Source organism: Lygodium microphyllum, chromosome 19, assembly GCF_053477565.2.
Source record: "Lygodium microphyllum isolate KBCC chromosome 19, Lygodium_microphyllum_v1.1.10, whole genome shotgun sequence".
Taxonomy (NCBI): Eukaryota; Viridiplantae; Streptophyta; class Polypodiopsida; order Schizaeales; family Lygodiaceae; genus Lygodium; species Lygodium microphyllum.
The window spans coordinates 77,859,883-77,884,746 of record NC_141153.1 but is presented as its reverse complement, the minus strand read 5'-3'; the positions used below and the strand labels follow the sequence as shown (position 1 = coordinate 77,884,746).

The following is a 24,864-nucleotide window of genomic DNA, read 5'->3' as shown; positions in this document are numbered from 1 at the left end:
GATGCCTTCTAGAGATACATATGGGTGTACTTCTTGAAGTAAAAATCTAACACATTCACCTACTTTTCTACATGGGTGTTGTTGATTCATAACCAAATTGGTCCTCGTGTAGGTTGCATAAGGAGTAATACTAGTGGTGAGTTTATCTCTCACAAGTTTACAGAGTTTCTTCAAGAGAATGGCATCTTATGAGGGGGATATTATGTAGTCCTTTGCACCAAACTTTGAGTTGATTCCTCAGCATATACCATCGGAGATAATGCATTTTGAGCTAGTTCAACTGCCTACTCTTGATCTTTCCACAAATTCTTTAGCCCCCAAGCCCCCTCTGCAAGGCCCATTACCCCTCACTATCAACAAACCGTGCGGGATTCAGGGATCCTTCCACCGGATTCCACTCTAGAGCATCATGAAAGATCCATCCAGCTTGCCTCTCAAGCTTCATTTGTATCTCTATTTATAGAGGACTACATAGCACATTCCAAGCCAGAAAGTTAGGAAGCGGCTCTAAAGCACCCTCAATAGCAAGAAGGCATGAAAAAGGAGCTAGAGAGTATTAGCCGAAATGAGACTTAGACTTTGGTGGCTCATTCGAGTCACAAGAAAGTAATTGGGACCAAGTCAAATTTTAGGACCAAGCTCAAAGCTAATGGGACTTTAGACATGAACAAGGCTTGCCTTGTCATACAATGGTTTTGCCAAAAGCAAGATCTTGATTATAAAGAGATATTTGCCCCTACTACACAATTCGTATTCTCCCATCTCTTGGTTGCCCTAGCTACTCACCATGGTCAATCTATCTACCAGATAAATGTCAAAAGTGCCTTTCTAAACAATTATCTAAAGAAGGAAGTCTATGTGTAGCAACCATCCCAATTTTCTTTCGTTGATCAAAAAGACAAGGTCTTTCATTTGCAAAAACCTCTTTATAGACTAAAACAAGCACAACAACCTTAGTTTCAGACAATGGACAAGTTTCTTAGAAATCACGGATACCATTCTATCTCTTATGACCCAAACTTATATGTCTATATCACTTCGGAGAGAGTCAACTACATTTTGCGATATGTAGATGATTTACTTCTCACTAGCTTATATTATGTTGCCATAGCGAAAATTAAGGCCTAGCTTAGTGCTACAATTAAGATGACTAACCTTGCTCAAATGTCTTATTTTTTGGGAATGAAGGTAGTTTGTTCCAATGGTACTATTTTTATATCACAACAGAAGTAGACTCATCAGTTACTGCAACAATATTACATAGATTTAATATGGCCTATGGCGATGCCTCTCAATTCCACTATCCGCTTATCTAAAGATACTCACGGCCAACCCTTGGATAGGCATAGCTATAGGTCTGTTGCAAGAAAGCTTCATTTGTTAATTCACACTAGGCCACACTCTCAGTTAGCTTGCTTAGTCAATATTTCACTGCACCTAGAATGTCACATTGGACTGCTTCTTTACATGTTTTGAGATATCTTTGGTATACCTATTCATATGGATTGATTTTTTGCCATGGTTTATACTTGCAAGGTTACATTGATTTCAACTAGTCAAGAGATCCCAACGCTCGATGTTCCCATGGCTGCTACCTCTTTTCCTTGGGCAGAGCTCCCATCTCTTAGTCAAATCATAAGCAAGAGAAAATAGAGGCTTCCATGGTTGAGGCTGAGTATAGTGCTCTTCATGATGGCACTACCAAGCCATCTATCTGAGGAGCTTGTTGGTGGCACTTCAATTGCCTTACCCTCCTCCGATTGTTATCTACTACGACAACCAAAAAACAATCGCACTTGCTAATAAACCCATCATCACCCCATTGACAAGGCACATTGGAGTACACTTCCACTTCACTAGTTAGCAAGTTGAGCTAGTTACTATTCACTTAGACTTTGTGTCATCGTGTGATAACTCTGCAAATTAAGGCGCCTGGTTCTTCAATACCTACTACCTAGGACTGGCTTGGATACACCCTCCCCTATTGCACTTGGAACTGATCGGGAGAGGGTGACTCCCTTCAACTTTCCCTTTCACTTTGCAAGGGGGAATCTTTCTTCTCTTGATGGTGATAGGGCTTTGACTATAGTTTGATTCAAACATTATATATTTATTTTCTACTTTGTATCATCATCTGCATCATCAGGATGACCATCTTTATAAAAGGGCGCTTGGACAAGCAAACAGTTCCCCTATAAGGGCATTGTCTAAGCGACACCACTACATTGCATTTTCCACAAGCATGACGATTTTGTGTTGCCTCTTGCATAACTCCAATGCATCAGCATTTTATTCTTGTAAACATGCATCTATGCACATTCATCCCTTTTCAATCTTTCCACCATATTCACGGCATTGTCCATGGCAATCTCTAAATGAAATCTCCTTTTCTATAAATAAGTATGCAGCCCTCCATTCAACCTTAATCTCGTTTTTATAGATTTCGGGTATTTCAGCTTGCTGCCCATACCTTGGACGCAGAGGACATCGCGGTCCAAGCTGGCTATTGCTGTCTACAACAGTCTCGCACCTATTTCTAGCCTACCACACACTATTCGGAGCTGATTTCAGTATGCTGACTACTGCTGTTGGTTTTTCCTGCGTTTTTAGTCTCTCTCTCTCCTCGCCTGCACTTTTAATCTTTCTCTCTCCTACACTACCGTCGGCATCAGATTCAGCCTTCCTTGGCTGGGTTTGCTAGTGTTCGACATCCGGAGGCTGCCTTGTCGCAATTCGGGATCCGTTCAGAGTACGACACACTCTCTAGCTCATTATCCCTACCCTAATCCTTGAGATACAGGAGTTCAAGGTACAATATTCATTTACTACCTAGTGTGTTTGCTGCATGAGCATTGTATATTCAATAGTCATACCATTTCGTTCATTTTCTATGTCTCTGAGTTACCCTAACCCTAACTGTGTTCTTCTATGAGTTTGTGCTTTGTCATATGGTGTTATTTGTGTTTCTGTGTTAGGGTATTTCTTCACAGCCATATGATTGTGTCAAGACTCAAGCATGACAAACTTGATAGGCCATTGTGCTTCTACAATCCCAATGTGAGTGAGGCAAGCAAACTACTAGTGCTTTGGAGAGGACTGCAATACGAGTGAGTCAGCATGACAGAGCAATAGGCCATTAGCATAAGCTTAGAAAAGTACAGCAGTCAGCCAGGGAGCGGCTGATGCTTCATGCACGAAGCTGCAAAAGACCACAGAACATATCCGTGATTTTGTTGCACAAAACCAAAAAGTACCTTCAAAATGCTGCACTCCCACAACCATAGATCCCTCTAATCAAATAGCAATCAAAGTGATAGGCACAGTGATTGACAGAAGTGTGAGTATATCTCAATCAGTGTGACATAGAAATCCACAGAACTTATCCATTATTTTGTTGCACAAAACCAGAAAGCACCTTCAAAATGCTGTGCTCCCACAACCATAGATCCCTCCAATCAAATAGCAAGGATAGGCACAGTGATTGACAGAAGTGCGAGTATATCTCAATCAGTCTGACATAGAAATCCACTGGTATGCAAGGAAGAGTGCATTCCACCATTTTATATCATAATTTCCCTTTCAAGAAGTTTCTCTTCCTTCAAAAAACTGATTACTAACAGAACTCCAGCCAAAACCATCTGAAGGGACCATCTCTATCTACCAATATTTAGTTTCAAAAAATTTCCATCAGTTCATGTTTTGCCTTTCGGCAAAGGAAGCTTTACAAATGACAAAATTTACACATGACTTTTCCAATCTTGATGATATCCCAAACCATTACATGTAAAAATGTTATATTTGGATTAGAATTCTATAATTTGCTGGTTTGCTTGAGGGTTGTTACTTAAAATCCTCTGTTTTTTCTTTGTTGCAAAGACTATCTTGCTTCCATCAATCAGGCACAAGTTTTACTTTTTTTCAAAAAAATCTGTCAAAACTGCTTGAGATTTACCTCAGGGTCTGTTGAATCAATAATCTCAAACATGGGATGCCCGAAAGGAACAAAATCTGGATGGAAAATCCAAGGAGGATATTTACTCACAGATATCATCAGCTCTGCTGGTATTTCCATTATTATCTGTTTTACAAAATAAATTACTTTATCTCCATGATAGATGATAAAAATAGAGCCAGAAACTGGCTACTATTTAGCAAACAAAGACAAAAGCAAGCACAAAGTTTCATTGAAGCATAAAGAAATACTTACAGCCTCAAAAAAAATTCAGGTTGGCTTAAAGCTTCAAAACAATATGATATTACAAGTAAAAAGTAGTAACTTGTAGAATCAGGAACCATTCATTTTCTTACTTTGAAATTTTTCAACCAGAAAAGGCTAATTCTATTTCAACAACTTGCAGAAGAACATGAAAGGACGGTTCCTCCCTCCAGTCCCTGTTCTCTCCCTCCTTTCCATCCCCATCTTCCCACATTTTTGGGGTCAGACTATTATCTCTAAATTCTCCACAGCTGATTAAACATATTTTCCTTTTCCAAGTAGATCCACCTCTTACCACAAAGGCAGCTGATCAGCATCCATAAACCACTATGCTTTCTGATTTATACAAATTGGATGGGAAATCTTGCCTGAATGGCCTGTAATCAATGACAGTCACATACCCAACTGAACATCATTTCATATTCTTGTAAGCATTGCCTGGTTTGTAGTGTGCTTTTCGTGGCCGAAACTAGAACTTGCTGGTTTTTAATTCAGTGCCGAAAATTATTAGTTTTTAATTCCAGTATATATTTAATGTTGAGGCAAAAACCTGGATTTGCACAAGCATAGCCCTTCAAATTAAAAAATGGGAAGCTATGCGATCACAATGAACAAATCTGGTCACTACAGCACTAGATGAGGAAGGAAAAATGAAAGGAAGAGGAAAACAGCAAGGTAGCTTTAACAGACTTTTGCAACCTGAAAGCAATAGTTCTCACTCCTATCGGTTAGAAAGCAACAATCACTAAGTAGTAAGTGACCAAACAAGTCTTGCAGATCCATGCCACTCTCTAGTGAAATGGTATAGGGACGACAAGTGTCATGAGGACATGTATTTTTGAAATCTCACTTAGCATGTGGATTCATTTTTAACCACATGGTTAAGTAAATGTTGCGTATGTGAGGTGTAACTTGGATTAGACTAAATCTACGAGCCCGAGACCCAAGGAAATCACGGGATGGCAAAGGCAAAAGTTGTTGTAAGTTATGCCGCACATGTACTTGGTGGTATCTGGTCCTAGTTGTTGGCCTAGGTCATTCATTTGGCCATAAGTAACAGTTGGTAACACTAAAGAAGTGGCATTTAATGGTACCTAATACCAATCTGATGATCAGAGATGGTACAGAGACACATGGAAATGGAAGTTACCTAGCCAATTTAATTATTGGCCAAACAAATTATTTTTCAAGAAACTGAAATAATTATTAGATTAATTTTCAAGATTTAAAGACTGAAAATTAATATTTAATTATGGATAATGCTCGAAAACCATTTGGGAAAGCTGCCACTTGTCAAAAATGCCCATGCAAGACTGAAAAACGTCTTTAGAGGCTGGAGAGAGGCATTTGAGTGGATTCAATCTACAAGAAAGAGAAAGAACATACTACTGGTCTGATTTGCAGCCATTGGAGGACCTTCTGAGGCAACCAGGGGCAAGAGAAGACCAATCAACAGTAGGTGATAGCATCTACAGGCTATTGAGACAAGGCAGCAATAGTAAATGAGCGATCTTCTTTAATTCTTTGCATTTACAAGCTGTTGAGATAGTCCAACAATAATAAATGACAGATTTTCTTCAGTTCTTCGAGAAGAAAGTCTGAATTTCTCTCTTCTCAGCATTCTCTCTCATCTCCCAGCCATTCTACGGCCTTGCTCCAAAGATTACAGCATTGAGATCACCAAAGGCTGAGAAATTTCAGATTTCTCTTATGTAAACCCTAATCTGCAACAAAAATTAGGGTTTAGCAACAACCTTCGGAAGCATGCCAAAAATTGGAAGCTACAAGACTTGGATTCAAAAGGGTTGAAGCTGCTTTTAGTCAAATTCAAGTGGAATGACCAAAAAATCAATGTATTTGGGGCATTTTCCATCTCCATCAAAGCGGGTGAAGACCAATTGACTGCTCAAATCAAGGGGCAAATCAGATTGAAGACTTGCTGGTCATTTTGGACAGCAAGGGGAGTTGGAATACCGAAAGGGATTAGGAGAATCCCATTGTACATCAACTTCTTCTTCAATTAAGTTAAATAAATACCGAAAAGGGCGCCAGTTTGGGGACCAACAAGCTGTCCAATATCCAACATTATATGGTAAAGTGCGCATTTCAGTTTTGTGAATTTGTTAATTGCTGTAAATAGTGCTTAATCAGGTTATTTACCACCCTATCCGAGGAGGAAGGCTGGTTTCAACAAGGGTATAGTTGTGGGCATGTATGGGCTATACATTTGGATGTGATAAAGAATACTAAAATTTGAACCGTGAATTGATCAGAAGCAATCCCCCCGGCTTCAGGCAAGCCCCTTGCTTGATAATCGACAAGTCAATGCGCAAAAAACTAAACACGTGGACCTAGAGTGCTAACGGGACTGACATGCAACAAACCTTTTGTATATCAATTGTTACCAAGACATATTGGCTTAATCATTCCAAACTAATTTGATACTCATGTACTTTGAAAGACGATTTCTGTTATTTAAGTCTTTCAAAATATGATTAAATGTTCATATTTTTATTTAAGGGTGGCCAATGGCCAAAACGCCCTATAATCACTTGTCCGCCACAACCCGTCCAACTCACCATAGCCACAATTTACCCTCCACTTGCAACCACCAGCTAGCCCACCACACCAACCACCATCTTCCTTGCTTTACACATGGCATCCTCTACTTCTTCATCCACCCTTGCAGCCTTTATCTAGCTACTCGCTCAAGCCACATCCATCACCCCTACTTCAACACACACACCCCCTTCACATGCCAGAATCGCCAAAGCAAAGCTCCGCCCCAGTGGTCCAATCAAATTCGCACCACAATCACATGGAGCTAGCGCATCACATGAGATTACGACCGATCAATCCCCTACCACCAAGGGGCTCCAGTGCACCCCCTCACACACACTCAATCCATGCCTTCCCATTGATTTGCTTCACTCCACACACAAAGTTGGCACATTGAGGCATCTTCTCTAGCTTCCAGATTGATTAGAGATCACCCACCCATTCGCATTTCAACGACTCCATCCAATCGGCTCATATCGGCCCTTCCACCAAGGTCATACGAGTAGTACCCCTGAGCAAAAGGTGCTTCAAGCTTCAGATCGATTCGCCTCAACAGATGGAGACAGCGCTTCATACGAACTCGCTCGATGTAAGATCATCAATGGCATACTTAGACAGATGGATCCAAGGTCACGACTATTACTCACTTGGAGATGGCATTGCCATCACCATCTCGTTCACGGCCTTAATGAATAATTCACATTATACCTCTCCAAGATTGGCAGTGCTTTCGGCTATGTCATACACAGAGAGAGCACCTTTGCCGACGCAATATTGGAAGGCCCACACAGATACCCATCAGTTCGAGTTATTGTTACCACCAAATCCTTACATTCCCTTCCTCTGAACATCACAATCCCCTCTGTCCATGGGGCTTTTCTCACCCAACCATAGTTGCCTTCGTACATCGTATGAACAGATTCGCACCATACGATTTGTACCATACCGTACAACACGTATCCGTACGAATTCATACGTGATTTTGAGCCTATTTTGGCCACGTCGCTTGCACATCCTGCGTCCCGCATTACAAGTTCCCTATGCCCCCGCTTTTACTCCGCATACTTGCATGGCACTTTTTGGGGGGTGGGAAGCCTTGGATACCTCATCCCAATCCCTTTTCAAGCCATGAATGGACTTCTGATTTATCATTCTCGAATATTACCTCCCATCCCCTCTTTCCCGCACCTTATCCAAGCATTTGCCATTCTCAAATCTCATCTCCCATCCCCTCTATCCCGCACCCTATCAAAGCATTTGCCATTCTCATCTCCCATCCCCTCTCTCTAATTCTTGCCCTTTCAACTTTACCCCAACCCTCAGGCCTCTCGAGTCTCCCTCCCTTTCAACTTTCAAGACTAGACTTTCAAGTTTCAAGAGTCAAGACTCTCTCTCTCTCTCTCTCTCTCTCTCTCTCTCTCTCTCTCTCTCTCTCGGGCCTCTTTATCTGTCATCGGCACCATGACTCGTGAGAAACACGAGGCCTTCAATTTGCATGCGATCCATGTGGGGAGGGACACAAAGGAGTCCAACTCCCACCATTGGATATGCAAGTATTATAGGAAGCGCTATACAAGTGGTGCAACTCAGCTTCTCCAACATCTTTCCAAGATGAGGGAGCAAGTTGCTCCATGCAAGGAGATCCCTCAAAACATTGCGGAGGAGATTCTCGCTAAGATGAGAGGGGGATCCACAAGAGGAGAAGGAAGTGGCTTATCGGCACCAACTCCTATGCCTACTAACGAGGAAACATCCAATGTGGGCGTATCTTCAACCGATGCAGAAGAGGCCTCTACCATCGGTGGTAAGGGCTCCACATCCGCATCTAGCTCCAGTAAAAGACAAAGAGTGGAGACTCATGCAGTGCCAAAGAGACAATCCTCTCTCTCTCTCAAGCTCCCAATCACGTCCGTGGATCACTTGCCTTTCTTAGAGAAAGAAAACGACTTGCGGACATTGAAATTGCACGCACTGTGATTAAGTGCAATCTTGTATTCACAAGAGCAATGGAAGAAGATGGCAAAAGCCATTGCCAATGTGGTCCATGTGAAGGATGGACTGGTGTTACATACAATGACATGAGAACGAAAAAGATTGATGAAGAGAAGGAGAGGATTGATAGAGCCCTTGATCCTACTCGGGCCGCATGGATAAAATATGGTTGCTCCATTCTCACCGATGGATGGAGTGATCGTAAGAAACATGGCATCATCAACATACTCGTCTCATGTCCACTCGGCACTTACTTTTTGTGGGCCGTAGATACCGGCAAGAAGGGGAGAAATACGACCGACGCATTCATCTACCGCCTCATTCGACAAGCTATCATTGAGGTATACATTGCAATTTGCCTTTTAAATTTATTTCACTTTCTTTCATTATGATAATATCATGATTCATAATTGAAATTTGATTTATGGATAATGGCATATGCATAACTATCTATCTCCCTATTCTAATAATTAATTTCTCTCTAGTATCTATGATCTATCTCAATTCTCTCTTTTCCCCCAAGCCGCAAGGCTCAAGTTTCAACTCTCTCTAGACTCTTTCTCTCTCTAACCTCCAATTTCCAAGTATTGTTAGTATTAAGTAATAAGTATACTTACTTGTAATTTGTAAATTGTGGTTGTAAGTGGGCCCCTCAAATGTGGTACAAGTTGTTACCAACAATACATCAAATTGTCGACACATGGGCCGTTTGCTTGACTCCGAGTCCCCTACGATCGTGTGGACTCCATGTGCAAGTCATTGTTTGAACTTCCTCATGGAGGACATTAGGAAGCTCAAGTGGGTGAAGAGGGTGGTCCGCAAAGCTACATCAACTGTCACATTCTTCACGATAAAGGTAAAGGTGCTTGCGATATATCGTGCACATCGCACACTGGAGTTGAAAAAGCCTTCTTCAACTCGCTTTGCTTGTATGTGGTTATTGCTGGAGCTCCTTTATGAGGTGCCATCTGACAATGGTGTCCGCTCTATGGAATGAGTGGGATGAGCATGAGACAAAGGAGGCCAAAGCCATGCAACGCTTGTGCCTTAATGAGCGATTTCGGTAAAAAGTCCGTGCCGTTGTCATTGTCATGACTCCCTTTTATAGGGTGTGATGTATGAGTGATTGCGAGGGGCATTGACGGAGGCACGTGCTTGTACAGCGATCATATAGACACAGCGTACACATGTTTTAGAGATAGCAAAGAGGAGATGGGCGTGGATACATAAGCCCATCCATGGTTTTGCCACATTGGTACATTCGGCCTACAAGTCATCGGCAGTCATGGATGATAGAGAATTCCGTTCAGACCAACTTGCTTATTTCACTCGTGTGGTTCCTGTTGGAGAAGCTAGAATGCTACGCAGATTAGAGAGCGCACATGGCTTTTGCTTCTCCCACTTGTTGGAGAAGAGAGTCACTTGTGAAGCCTTTATTTTGGTGGCAAAACTTTGGATACGCACTAGAGACCCTTCAATCCTTAGCCATGAGGATCCTTGCCCAGGATTGCTCTTTGGGTGCATGTGAGAGAAACTGGAGTGTCTATTCTCTCATTCACACAAAGATTTCCAATTGGCTTAGCACACGACAATTAGAGCGGCTAGTCTATTGCTGCACCAACTTACACATGATCAGAGCTATGATGAGCATGGGTAGCCCGGAGCAGGTGAAGTTTAAACACTTAACCATAACATTTAAATTTTAAAATTTGTTGTTTTAACTTTTAAACTTTGAACTTTAAAGCTTATACTTTACAATTTAGACTTCAGCATTTACAATGATCAATCTTACGTGCATCATTGCATTAAGTAGGTGAATGTTGATACGTTCAAGTTTTGCGACTAAATACCTGAAGACTCGCCAATGCCAATAAACCTCCTTCAAAGATGAGGCACCGGTAGACCCAGGACACAGAGGAGTGACAAAGCACTACAAATCGTGCAATGCTAGACAAAGGAGACAATGCCAACAATAGCGAGAGCACGCATATGAGAGACAAGGGCAAGAGCAAAGAGGCCTAGAGCTAAGACATGCACAGATACAGTGGAGAGCGGTCAAGCACCTTAGATTACAAGCCCATATGGTGCTATCTCAACCTCCTATGGCTTCCACAGCCACTCCCCTCATTATCCAAGAGCTAGAGATGCCACAACAAATTAGAGTAGCACCACGGATAGATGCACTGCAACCCACAGGTGATCATCTCATATTAGCCCCATTGATGCCAGATATTATCCACCCCACACAAATAGGTTTTGTCCAAGAGCACAACATTTTCACTTTCTAGGAGTTCACAGCTTTGGCTTAATCTAGGAACCAGAACCTTATCATGCTACTTCTCGACTTTGAGACAGCATACAACTGCGTCGATTCGGAGTTCTTAGAGGGTACAATGCTGAGCATGGGATTCCTAGAGCAATGGATCAAGGGAAAAGCGGCTCTCTACTCCTCAAGTCAAAGTCAAGTTATGACCGATAGAGCATAAGGAGACAGATTCAACATTTACAAATCAATTAGACAAGGTTGCCAACTAGCCCCATTCCTGTTCCCTTTTTAAGAGACAAATCTAGAGGTATCAGAGGCATTAGGTTACCCATCCTTGAGTTTGAGGAGCTTCTAGATGTGGAGTTTGTAGATGACAACAATTTATCTAGATGGGGATGAGAATAACTTTAGGGCCTTTGTTTCAGCCATGGAGATATTTTGTCGAGCGATAGGTGCCTTAATTAGTTGGCACAAGTCCTATGGATTTTGGGTATGTAACACTAGGCAGCCAGAATGGAGACTGCATGAGGATTTGGGTTCCCTGTGGGACTGTAGTGAGATATCTTGGATGCCATGTGGGGATTGACATTACCTCAAAGCAGCAACTAGCACCTCTTCTCTTGAGCATGAGACAAAAGCTCTTAGGGAGAATAATGGTCGCCAATCAAGTCTTTGCGACTATGTGGTACATCACTTCCTGTTGGGCATTCTCTAGGTCATGCATCGGCCAAGGTGAAGTGCCTTATCAAGAACTTCATTTGATCCAGAGAAGACGAGAGCTCGGCCAAGGCAACGATTACTTGGAATGTCATCATACAACCTAGATTCAGGGGAGGGTTGGGGATCATAGACCCACACAGCCACAGCAAAGCCTTGATGGCTCAGCTCATTGTTAGGGAGTTTGCATCCACATGAGGAGCCTTGGAAGAAGCTTCTGATAGGGAGGCTACATGCTATGACACCTACACACAAAGGACCATGGCAGCCCAGCAACCACTAGGATTTTCAAAAGATCAAGACCAAGGACCTAGGGAGGAGCTTTGAGGTCAGATTCGTAGTTGCTATTATCAAAGCCTGGAGACCTGTACTACCAGGGCTCCACCAATTACCCCCCACTCTAGCAAAAGAAAAGAGAAGGCAACCTCTTCTTATTAATAACCTCTTGATATTAAAATTCGCCCACGCTCTTGGACAAAGGATATACTTATCATGGAGGAGATTCTCTTTACATGTTGTATTAGTGGGACGGTGGTTTGCATTCCAAGAGCTACCACAGGAGGCTCAGAGATAGAGACTACAAGCACTCAAGGGAACCGAAGTTATGATTAAGGCCATGATGGAGAGAGTTCCACCAAATTGGCAGACAGATATAGACACCTCTCAAACTTGGATTAGACTCTTCTCTAGAGGGGACATTCTTCTAGCAGTCTTTGCGACTATCAAAGACAAGACATTTACTTTTATGGTTGAGGAGGATGGCTATCTCCAACAAGAGAACCTCGACCAGGAATCATTCATTGGATGCTCCAAATAGAGGATCACCATACTGGCTCAATTCGAGAGGAAGTGGCACATTGACTAGACCCAACCACCTATCTGGTTGATGGATGGAGATATTGAGGTTACCAAAGGAGACCTCTACAAAGATTACAATGGGATCCACGAGAGTGGATGTGGAGGGATTGACCTTGGGATGTGACCGACTTTGGCTACACTACCATTTTGGGGAGAAGAATGCACATGCGCAGGATTAGAGAACAGCCAACAGCCTCCTCCCATTGGCACAAAGAGGGAATCACAAAGAAGTTCCTAGGTGACTTTTGGAGGAGGCTGCATGATGGCTTGAGGCCTAGAAGATCTCTCTCTTCCTATGGCTTCTAGCTCACAAGAGCTTAGCAGTTGGCACATGGCTTGGATACGGCAAGGACCCAGTAGCATGTGCACGATGCAGCAATCCAATGGAGACACAGAGACATTGCCTCTAGGGCTGCTGCCCTAGAGCCAATGTGGTTTGGAGGCGAGCCCTCATGATGGTATTTCACGGCACAGCAGAGACCAGAGTTACTTGTACTTAGTATTTTACCTCAGGTTATTCACCGAGATGTTATTCATAGAAATGTCTTTTCTTGGAAAAAAAAAGAGGCATTTTCCAACTCACCACTATAGATATTCATCTCTGAAAGCATAAAGACTTCTACACAATTAGCATATTGTAGATTTGACCTAAGAGTACTTACACTCTAGAAATGTTCAAATTAAACTTCAAGGAACGGGTTTTTCTCTTTTGTATGTTATAAAATAAGGATCAGATCTCCATCTAAAAGGTTAAACAATCATTGTGCCTTTCCAGTCCTAGAAGAGAACATTTTATTGGACAAAAATCATCACTAAGGGAAAATACAAAGTAGAAGGTCCCATTACTCACACGCGCACACACACACACACAAAGGCAATGGTGGTGGTTGAGGTGGTGGCAAGGAAGGTGGTGGTGGTGCTGGTGGTCCTCATCATTGTCATGGAGTTGAGAGGGAAACAAGTGGACTATCTAGAGCAAATAATAGTGGGTTGCCAAAAAAGCTTGTTCCAAAGTTCACTCAAAAAGCTCATTTCTTGCTCTTCCCCAAATAGGCACAAGAATATTATCACGACTGTTGAGGGGTTATATGCCAATAACAATTTATGTTGATGCTTGCTTGTAGAAGATCTGAACAGCTACTTGCCAAAAAAACAACTCAAATACAATGCTAATGAAGTAACCACTCTGGCTACACTGTCATACCAAAAATAATGAGCCCCTAGATGGAAGAAGGAATAGTCATTGCACCTTGCAAGGTACTGCTTCATTTGTTTTTGCATGCAGCACTTTGTACATGCTCAGGTATGGATTAACAAGCCTTAGAATGGAGAAATCAACTAATTTATCCGGTACACAATGCTAGTCTCACCCGTGGTCTCTTTGAATAAGGCATGTCCTTAGCACAATACACCCCAACTCCTTCAGGACCCTCCTTGAAATCAATCCCGTATGCCCTAACTTGACGCACATAGCCGATCTCATAAAATGCAGGATCAATATCCAGCAGCTGCAATACAAATCATATTGTTGGTATTTTCTTTTCAATACATAAATGTTGTTCAAGATTCAAACATCTAAAAAATGAGATGGAGTATTCCTGCACACTTCTATAGACACCACACAACTAGCGTCTCTCATTAAGCTATAACTGACCAGTAAGGCAAAAGCTGAAGGAACCACCTACAGTTTGGGATGAACTTGCAGTGCTAGGAAGTTGGGTTGTTGCTGCTAGTAACCTCGAAGCATGATTTGCCACTGGTTGTTTCTGCCAAATGAACCAGCATATATAGCCCACAGTTAGGTTCAAAACAAAGAAAATGACACCATTTAATTGTAACTGCACATCTACTTACATATGGTAAAGCCCAATACTTACATATGGTAAATGTGGCACTAAAACATGTCTAAAAGGGTCAAAAAATAGCTCAAATTTGTGGGATTCTTACAATGGCCAGTAAACCTGATAATGTGTTCCTAGACCTTTGGGAAGGGAAGCATAACCTGCTGCACACATGGCAACTCCATGATCCTGCAGACAGCCTAGAATACATGCACAATTGTCTTACATGCACACAAGACAAAGAGCAAGAAAAATCTCCAGGAAACTCCATTCATGTTTCTCTTCTGTTGTGCACTCTCGCATGGTATCATTGTCAAAGGAGGGGACTCCAAGCTTCTACAAAGAAGAGAGCACGCGTTTCTTGCTGTAATTGAGCAGGTTTTCCAGCCAATCCAAAGTGAGCAACTCTACAATATTGTCGGACTTTTCTGCATAGATCGTGCTTTCTCCAGTGTGTGCAAAACATCTACAGGCTGTCCTGCAGTAGTGTAGCTGATCACTTCTCTATCCCGGAAGCCTCACATCAAAAGACAGCATATTTTCTTGTGTGTTTGTCCAGATACTTCAAAGCATAGATGGATTCCCTGTTCAATTGGTATGATGACTCTAATGAGGACTGACAAAGCTTTGAAGACCAACATTCTCGTTGGCCAGATCGTCACAAAAACCATCATGATCAAGAAAATCACAAGGATTGACGCAAAGAAGACCGAAGATTAGAGCCCTGATCCAGCAGAGATTAGTATGCTGATAGGTCCAAAGGATCGGAGGGGTCCGTGTCATGGACACCAAGAAGCCTGGTATCTTCTCAAAACTACAAGATTCTTTGGAATATTGCAGATAAGTGCTTGCAACAACGTTCACATCAACATTGCTTATATTGGTGATGTTTATGTCATCAATGACATCATCATCTAGAAGCTTTTCCTTCAACTCCAATAGAAATACAAATCTTGGGCTACAAGTCCTTCAATCTTGCCAACACCAATTGTGAGGCTCCTGTGAGGTAAGTCCTCTCTAGTTCCAATTCAAGACCGTATCTCTAGTTCTTGTCCTATCTAGTATTTGATCTAGTATTGTATCAAGATCTTGTCTTGTATCGAGGATCTAGCCCTATTGTAAATACCATTGTATTAATCTTATATTAAGAAGTATATTGTTGTAATTCCTTATCTTGCAATAAAAATCAAGCTCTTTTTTTTCTTCATCTTCAAGTTAATCACTTGTTAAGTTTTGTGGCAACAAACCTTGTTATTGCCAAGTTCTTGCCGCTCTCATAACAATTTCGGAGACTCCATACTTGATCTTGCCTAGTTGTGATGAATACAGTGAAGGAAGGTGTCACCACTACTTTACAAAATATTCAAGAACTTTGTAAGAGGAATGCTTGATTACACGCAGAGAAATCCCAAGCTTTGGAATTAGCCATCCAAGACCTTCAAAATAAACTCCAAGGACTCCAAGAGGCAAGTCTGCATCAAGAAGGCCTTTCAACATCTTGTAGCCCTCCTAGTTACAAGGAGCCAAAGGTTAGACTACTTGAAAAGTTCAATGGAACAAGATTAAAGTTTAGAGGTTTTCTCCAAAGCAAGTGTAGTCACTCATCCACTTGCAACCTAAGCACTATCCTGATGATGCTTCTCAAGTTGGGCTTATCAGCACACTCCTCTCAGGTACATCCCTCTCTTAGTTCACACACTTACTTGAGAAGGAATCTTCTTTATAATTTCAAAGCTTTTGTTCCAAAATTCACAACTATGACCAGAGACACTAATAGAGCTAGAGTTACCGAGACCAAAATGAGAAGTCTATATCAAGGATCTAAACCAACATCAGTTTATGCATCTGAATTCTGACAACTCAATTGTGATTAGACTTGGTATGAATATTAATTATGTTGTAGCCTATACACTTTGATTTGTGAGTCATGAATGTTGATTTCTAAATCAATAGATGAAATGAATGTTTTGATTTTAGGCTTTTGACTTTTCACTCTAGGGTCTAGGTGAAATAAACATTTTTTCATTTTATGGATATGTTCTCTTCCTCTAGTAATACTATATATGGATCTATTTTTCTTTCTCTAATATTACTAATATATAATAATTCTAATTATTATTTTTTAAAAATCGAAACCTCAAGATAGGTAGTGAAACAAATCACAAAATGAAACCTAAAAACCTTGAAACATGAAACAGAAGGAAACGTTTCTAGTGACTATGGTTCAGGCAAAGGTATTCATGATAGCAACCAATAAAAATCCTAGTTTTCTAATATATGCCTTGTGAGCCGATACAAAGGCATGCAAGCCCTCCCACTCCATCATGATTATCAAGATGTGTTTGAAAAGAAGAAAGCAAATGTGCTTCTAAAGCACCAACCTTATGATTATAACATTGAGTTGCAAGAGGGAACTCAACGAACCTCGGCCCAATCTATAAGCTATATCGAGATAAATCGGCAAAACTACGAAAATGTATTGATCACTCAAAATCACCGACAAGAGCTCTAATATTATTTGTCACGAAGAAGGATGGCTCTATCCATATGTGTATCAACTATAGAGGACTCATCAAGATAACCATTAGGAGCTGTTATCCACTTTTCTTAATTCGAAAATTCTTGGAGCAACTTGAAAGAGCAAAGATATTTCAAAGATCCAAAAGGAGCTAAAGCCATGTATTCAACAAGCCCAAGAAAGAGACAAAAGACAATGCTAATCAACAATAGATACAACATCCAACTTATAGCATTGAAGATCAAGTTTGGCTTTTACAACAAGATTTATCTTCTTCTTACCCTTTCCAAAAGTTGGATTACCAAAGACTTGGGCCTTTCAAGATCATTGGCCAAGTAAATCCAACCACTTATTATATCCAATTATCACAATCCATGAGAATCCACCCTATATTTCTTGTCTCAATCTTGGAGTCTTACCATATATCCTAAATAAGAGAAAAGAACTTACAACCACCACCACTTGTTGAAATCAAAGGTCACCTAGGGTAAAAAGTTGAGACTGTCCTTGATTCCATAATTTCTTGCATAAGGCTTGAATACCTTACTCATTAAAAGGACTTTGATGCTAGTAAGCCAACATGGGAATCAGTCTTCTATCTTTGTCAACCACCTACTAAAGTAAAGGAGTTTCATCAACAACATCCATTGAAGCCAAGATTCTTACCAAGGAACCCACTGCTCCTTGTTTAATTTGTCACTAAAAATAGTGGGGGGGGAGGGGGTGGGAAGAGAAGGGAGGGGCATTTGTCATGGACACCTAGAAACCTAGTATTTTCTACACGCTTCTAGAATATTTAAGAAACTTCTAAAAGATTCTAAAAAGTTCCAGAAGATTCTTTGGAAGGTTCTAAAAGAGTGTTTGCATTAGCATTACTTATGTCATCATTTATGTCAATAATGCTTATGCCATCAATAATATCATTTAGAAGCTCCCCCTTAACCTCCTCAACTCTAGTATAAGGGTTCTTGGCCTAGAAACCCTTCATCTTGCCAAAATCAGTTGTGAGGCTCCTACGAGGTAAGTCCTCTCTAGTTCCAATTCAAGCCTTCTATCTCCAATTCTTGTATTGTCTTGTATTCAATGTAGTTCTATCAAGATCTTATCTTGTATCAAAGATCTAGGAGTGTTGTAAACACCATTGTATCAATCTTGTATCAAGAAGTATATTCTTATAATTCCTTATCTTGCAATAAAGAATTAGTTCTTCTTTTTCTTCTTCTTCAAGTTAATATCTTGTAAGGTATGATCATTATCTTTGCCAAGTTCTTATGGTTCTCATAAAAAGTCTCAATCTCTATAAGAGTGCAACGATGTGGAAGCATAGGACCAGACTAAAAGAATAGAGTGAACAGCAAAGAATAAATGTTGAATACAAAAGGCAATATGTACAGCAGGCTGTGAGAGTATACACATTGAAGATCTCTCTCAATCTACATGAACTGAAGAGAATATGACTAGGAAGCAAGCTGGATAGAAATACCCAAATAAAACAATAAAATAGTGCTAGTCGGCCAGTTAAAAACTAGCGAACTGCAAAAATCTATCTCAATGCTGCCACATGACACTCTCCGCTTGTTGCCCATTAACAAAAAGCTGCTCATGATTAACTTACGCATGCCTAACTTGCCCAAAACTCGTTGTACTCTCTTGGCGACTATAGATCTCTCTCTCTCACCTGCTCGTGTATATGAGATACTACCTAAACTACCCTGCCTAAATCTAGTGCCCGTCCTAAAGGTGACCAAATCTCTAACACCCCCTCTTAGATACTAGACGCAACATAAGACACAAAGATCTAGAATGCTAACAAAAAATTGCCATAGGAAGTGCCTTGGTAAACAAATCTAGCAAGTTCTCCTCTATCATACAATTTTCCATATCAATGGACTTGTCCAAGATCTTCTCATGGATGAAGTAATACTAAATCTCGATATGCTTCATCCTCGCATGAAATATGGGATTCTGTGCCAAGGCTATGCAACTCTCATTGTCACATAGAAGTTTGGTGGCTTGGGTTGCTCACATCCAAGCTCACCTAATAGTCTTCGAAGCCAAAATCTCACTAGTGGTAGAAAATGCTCCTCTGTACTCAACCTCTGTTGAAGATAGGGCAACAATAGGTTGCTTCTTGCTACTCCAAGAAATACCACCTATGTGAAGATATGCTATGGTTTGCACTAAGAAAACACAAAATGTACAAACATGACCAAAATACAAATAACTCAAGCAATAACGCAAAAGTGCAAAACAGAAGCATAAACACAAACTAAGAAGAAAGATAACTCTAAAGTGAATGAATGAATGCTGTAAATGAAGGAAAGAGTATACAAGATGCTCAAGGGGAGAGCTGACCAACAACCGATGACTCTCATGCGACACAGCTGAGGGAGATGTCAACATGTGTCATCCACCAAGGATGGATCAGGAGTGCTCTAATCACCAATTGAAGAACAGGCTTGTGAAGAAAAGTATTGAAAACACAAAACGACTTGCTACAAAAACAAGCCCAATTCAAGCTGATGTTGAAAAATTACTCCAGAGACGAAAGGCATCAAGTTATCTTGTAGAGGGATGAAAATGCAACAGTCCACCAAGTCCTAATGATCAAGACAACAGCTAGAAACACTCAAGCAAGGGTTGCATTGGTCCAATAGAGGGCTCGAATGATGGTGATACCAGCTAGATCAAACGCAGATCTTGGCAGCCTTTGGGCAATTATGGCAGCAATTGGAGATGATGGGGAATGAGTGGGCAGCAACAAGAGGAGTAGCTAGCAACCACATGATGATGAAGTGGGTATAACCTACAAAACAAGGGATAACACTAAGTGATGGGCACCATGTCTATCTATAGATGAGTGGTTCTCCCAAATTAGGGTTTGGCTTATGGTGCAAACACTCTCTAGGAAAGTGGCCACTTAATGACACTTTTGGTAATAATCATGTTTTGGGATTGTTTTAATGAGCTAATCGATTTATGAAGCATTTTTAGATTGACACAACTTCTCAAGACCAAAACTAGAACTAGAAAGGGACTACAAGCATAAGTATCGAGCCATAATCACTCCAAGGCGTCCCACCCCAAAACAGCCAGGGCATCAAACAAAGGGTGCACTACAACTATCCACCAAGACTACATAGGCGATAGTTATCTTACCTTGGGAGCCATAAGGGTCGCCCCAAAGAGGCCAAGGCATCAGGCAAAGGGTGCCTGTGGGTATTGGTGACGAAGTACAAAGTGATAATGAAGGTAGAGTGGTACAGATACCCCCCAACAAGACTACAAAGGCAATGGTTATCTTACCTTGGAAGCCATAAGGATCACCCCAAAGAGGCCAAGGCATCACACAAAGGATGCCCATGGGTATTGGTGACAAAGTACAAGTAGTAATGGAGGTATGGTGGTAAAGATACCGCCAACACAAACAGCTTAGGATCCACTCAGGTTGCTTTGTATAATGAGATGCAAAGAATAAAGCTACATGATGAGAATACGCATACAACAAGGTACCACTTGCACAATATTCCTCGTTGGGAAAAGTGTTCACTTGCCCAAGTGCTCTTTTACAAAGATAATGATGATCGTGCAATTCAAAGGGTAGGTACAACATGAAAGGGAGGCCAATGTCAAAGACAAATGCCAAAACCTATAGAATACCAAGAAACGGTAGGAACCCCCTCTTAACCATGGATCTCAGAAGAGGAACTTGATGTCGGTCTTCGTGTGGTGCCAAGAACCATAACAAAGCATAAAGCTGATAATGAAGGTAGACCTAATACCCCTTAGCCGGAATAGCCAAAGAAGAATGAGTCATCTACTATATGAAATGTGCCCATACTCGATCTTGGAAAAGTGGTCCTATACTGACCAAACGGCATAGACAAGACAAACCCCAACTTCAAGAGATAGCTTCAAGCTAGTAGAGAAAAGGATAGCAATCCACCATGCAAAAGATCTAAGCGAAGAAGAATGGAGGAGATAGGCAACAGCTACTGACTTAGCACATGCAACACAGCTTGTTCTAGGGTCGCTAGGTTACTAGCAACGGCAAGGAGCTAGTCACCTAAAGGGGTTGCAATCAAGAGGAACTAAACAACTAGCAGAAGGTGGGCCAGTGGATGCAATCTACAATGAAGAATGATGACCTGTAAGAACAGGATCAGTCTCCACTAGATAGATATCACACTCTTAACAACTTTCATTCCTTTGATACCATGTGAAGATATGCTAGGATTTGCACTAAGAAAACACAAAATATAGGGATACCACTAAAACATAATAACTTAGATAATAACATAAAATTGTGAAACGCAAAACACAAACAGAGAAGAAAAATAACTCTGAAGGAATGAATGAATTTTGCAAATGAAGGAAAAACTGCACAAGATGCTCAAGGGTAGAGTTGTCCAATAGCCAATGACTCTCATGAGAGCGGGCTAAAGGAGGTGTTGATGTGTGCTGTCCATCGGAGACAGATCCTGAGGGCTCAAACCACCAATCCAAGTAGAGGCTGATGAAAAAAAAGTTCTGAAAACACAAAAATGACATGCTGCAAATGCAAACACAAATGCAAATCAGGCCGATCCTGAAAAGCGCTCCAAACAACCAATAGCAACAAGGTAGCCTGTAGGGATGAAAATGCAGCAGTCCACCTAGTCTTGATGATCAAGGCAGCAGTTGGAAACACTTGAAAAGAGGCTGCGATAGTTAAAAGGGCTGGAATGATGGTGACAGCAGCTGGAATCAAATGCAAGTATGGACAGCCTTCGAATAATCATGGCAGCAGCTGGAGATGATGAGTGAGTGGGCAGGAAGAGGAGGAGCTGGCAGCCACATGATGATGACTAGGGATAACCTGCAAAACAAGGGATGAGACTCAGTGATGGGCAGCCTGTCTATTTGTAGATAAGCAGATCCTCCCAAATTAGGGTTTGGCTTATTGGCAGCCTGGGTATAAATACCCAAAAATAAAAAAGTAAACAGTGCAGGTCAGTCAGTAAAAAACTGGCCAACTGCAGCAACTTGTTGGACTGCTGCCACATGGCACTATCTGCTTGTTGCCCACTAACCAACTACTGCCCACCATGATCAACTAGCACTTGTCCAACCTACCCAAAACTACCTGCACTGCCCTAGCGACTGTAGATCTACATGTCCAACTTGCTCTTATATATGATGATACTGCCTAAACTGCCCTACTTGAGTTCACTGCCCATCCTTGAGGTGACCAAATCTCTAACAGGTGCATACACCAACCCCCCTTTTCTCTCTCTTTCTATGTGAGCTCCCCTACTAAAAGACCCTACTTCGCCATCACGGCACAATCTATGCAGGTGCCTGTTCTTCATACATTGGCCAAGAATGATCGTCTGGATGGTACCTACTACTCCCTTTGGTCTTGCAAAGTGGAGTGCATCCTAGATACCTTTGACTTACATGACTTCATCTCACCATCCCCCATCCGCCATCTCATGGAGGATCCCAACATTGGATAGATTATCATTCAAGAGGCCCTTTGGGATAGGCTCAACTTACAAGTCCGCTCCTTTCTATTATGAGCTACCATGATTCAGTCCTTGTACATGTCAGAAAAATCTACTCAGCAATGGGGGTCTAGACCAAGCTGTCTTCTTTGTGCCAGGTAAAGACCTTCGCACATCACATTACTCTCAAGAAGAAACTACGAGGGCTTTCTCTTGATGATCCCCCTCGGATCATATCAATAGAATGGAGGAACTATAGGATGAACTTGGATCCCGTGGCAAGAAGATATCATCTGAAGAGATGGCTATGACTCTATTGACACACCTTTTGTAACTCATGGTCTCAACTCTTCCCATAGGTCATTTTGCCCTTCTATAGATATCAGTAAGACTTTCATTTCATTTCATCTGTGTGTGTGTGTGTGTGTGTGTGTGTGTGTGTGTTTTATTTATTCATTCATTCATTCATTTTTATTTTTATTTTTATTTATTTATTTATTTATGTGTGTGCACATGCATGTGTTTGTGTGCCCACGTGTGTGCACGTGCGCACATGCATGTATAGACCATGAAGCATAAGCAAACATACCTTTTCATGGTAGACATAAATACCTGCAAAGAAGATTGCACCTAGAAGTTAATGTAGGTAACTTTCGATTGAAATAGCAAAGTTTGCATGACTCATGAATCCAAGCAAAGAAACAGACAATTCTACCAACTTTGCTTAGTCTTTGTTTTTCCCCTTTCGAACTCTTAAGAACAAAAGTGTCATGTTACAACTGTTATAAGGCAACAAAAAGTGATACTTAGACAACTTTGGAGTTATTATTGGCATTCGGACATGATACATACATCACAAAAAATTAATAATTTACACTTCACCATTCTATTGGAATGTTAGTTTATTCTTTGTAAGTCATTATTTTGTTGATAGATTAAATGATTTATCTTTTTCAACCCATTATCAAACTCCAACAGCACATAACAGAAAACAGAGCTAAGAGAAACAATCTAAAAAGATGAACAATATATTAAGATGAGAATGCGTCTACCTCCTTTTCAAAGATTAATATAATTCTAGAAATGTTGATACACGCTATCAAATTAAATGTGCAAGATCCATTCCAAATGCAAACAAGCATAACATCAATGGTAGTCACAAATTTGTCTACATCCCTTCCTAGTGCCTTACTTTCGTGGTTTACATTTACAAGTAGACCAATGGTGCTTTCAAAGGAAACTTATACACTATGCAAGGCATTGTCACACGGACAATAAGAGGCATTGTAGAACTCTTATGAACAAGAGACCAAATGTGCACAAGGGGGTGCCTCCTTACTGACATGCAAAAATGTTGGATTGACAAGACAAACCCATACAAATGTGGTAAAGCAGACCATTCAATCTCCCTACAGCCTTAATTTGTACAATAGTAGTGAATCTCCACCTTGTGCCACCTCCAATAATCCAACTTCCTCTCCCCCCTCCTGCAATAACCAATGTGCTCACCTCCCATGCTGCTCCCACATTCCCACACATCAAGATGGGTGCACACACCCCTAGCCAAAAGCAAGTCAAGTGAATGGGTGTCCACAACCTTGGGGGTGGACACACCATGTGAGCACACCCTAGGGTTAGGCCAATAAAGGGATCTTATAATGTGAATGTGCTCTAAATGCTAGGATAGTTAAGGAGTCCTATAAATAGGGGCTCATTTGAGACACCTTGTGTGATCACCACACTTGGACAACAAACCCTTAGCATCTCTTGACCATACATCCAAGTGAAGCAGTCCTTGAGGCCATCCTTATGTTTGTTCTTTGTGCTCGTAAGGCTTGTGTCATGTCGTGTATGCAGGATGGATCCAACAGAAACACTAACATTGGTGTAAGAGTGATTCCTTACTCTCTTACATGTTGGTCAATCTGAGTATTTGTTGGCATTATTTTAAGCCTATGTATTCAAACTCCCTCCTCTTCAATCTAGATCATCATCCACTTGCAGATTTCCAATGCAAGTCATGTTGGAGAGAGGGAGCCGTTGTCAATACCAACACAGCCCCACTGACTCATTGTTGTATGCAATTCTCTCATATTTGGTTTATGGGTTCCATTTCCCAAGCATATCTCTGAGTTCTCCCTCTGCAGCGTTCTTTTGTTCTCTCTTTTCTCTTGTGTTGTGCAGCCTATACAACACTGAGCAATCTTTAACGCTTCCATCATTGCACCCACTTCTAACATGGTATCAAGCGTCTGTGTTCGGGCTCTAGGTATTGTTTTCTATTGTGGGAAGTCTGCCCTCACACCTTAGCCTCCTACTATCTATTGCTGCCCAGGCAACCTGTCCCTACTCCAAATCCGCTTGATTTTCAGCCCTTGTTGCTCAATAGTAAAAAGAAGACTTTGCTGAAT

At 41.3% G+C, this 24,864-nt stretch overlaps 1 protein-coding gene across 3 annotated transcripts in view; it reads right to left on the bottom strand.

Annotated features, from left to right (window-relative positions):
- Positions 1 to 24,864, bottom strand: part of PTAC14 (plastid transcriptionally active 14) — a 163,738-nt gene that overhangs the window by 120,492 nt on the left and 18,382 nt on the right. For 2 of the 3 annotated variants that reach the window (XM_087700341.1, XM_087700338.1), the window contains exons 2-5: positions 23,043 to 23,083; positions 14,294 to 14,374; positions 13,979 to 14,116; positions 3,953 to 4,078 (exon numbers count right to left, since the gene is read on the bottom strand). In XM_087700341.1, coding sequence (XP_087556467.1) covers positions 3,953 to 4,078; positions 13,979 to 14,116; positions 14,294 to 14,374; positions 23,043 to 23,083 — 386 coding nt within the window. The remainder of the gene's footprint in view (positions 1 to 3,952; positions 4,079 to 13,978; positions 14,117 to 14,293; positions 14,375 to 23,042; positions 23,084 to 24,864) is intronic. The other variant, XM_087700339.1, reaches the window with a different exon arrangement.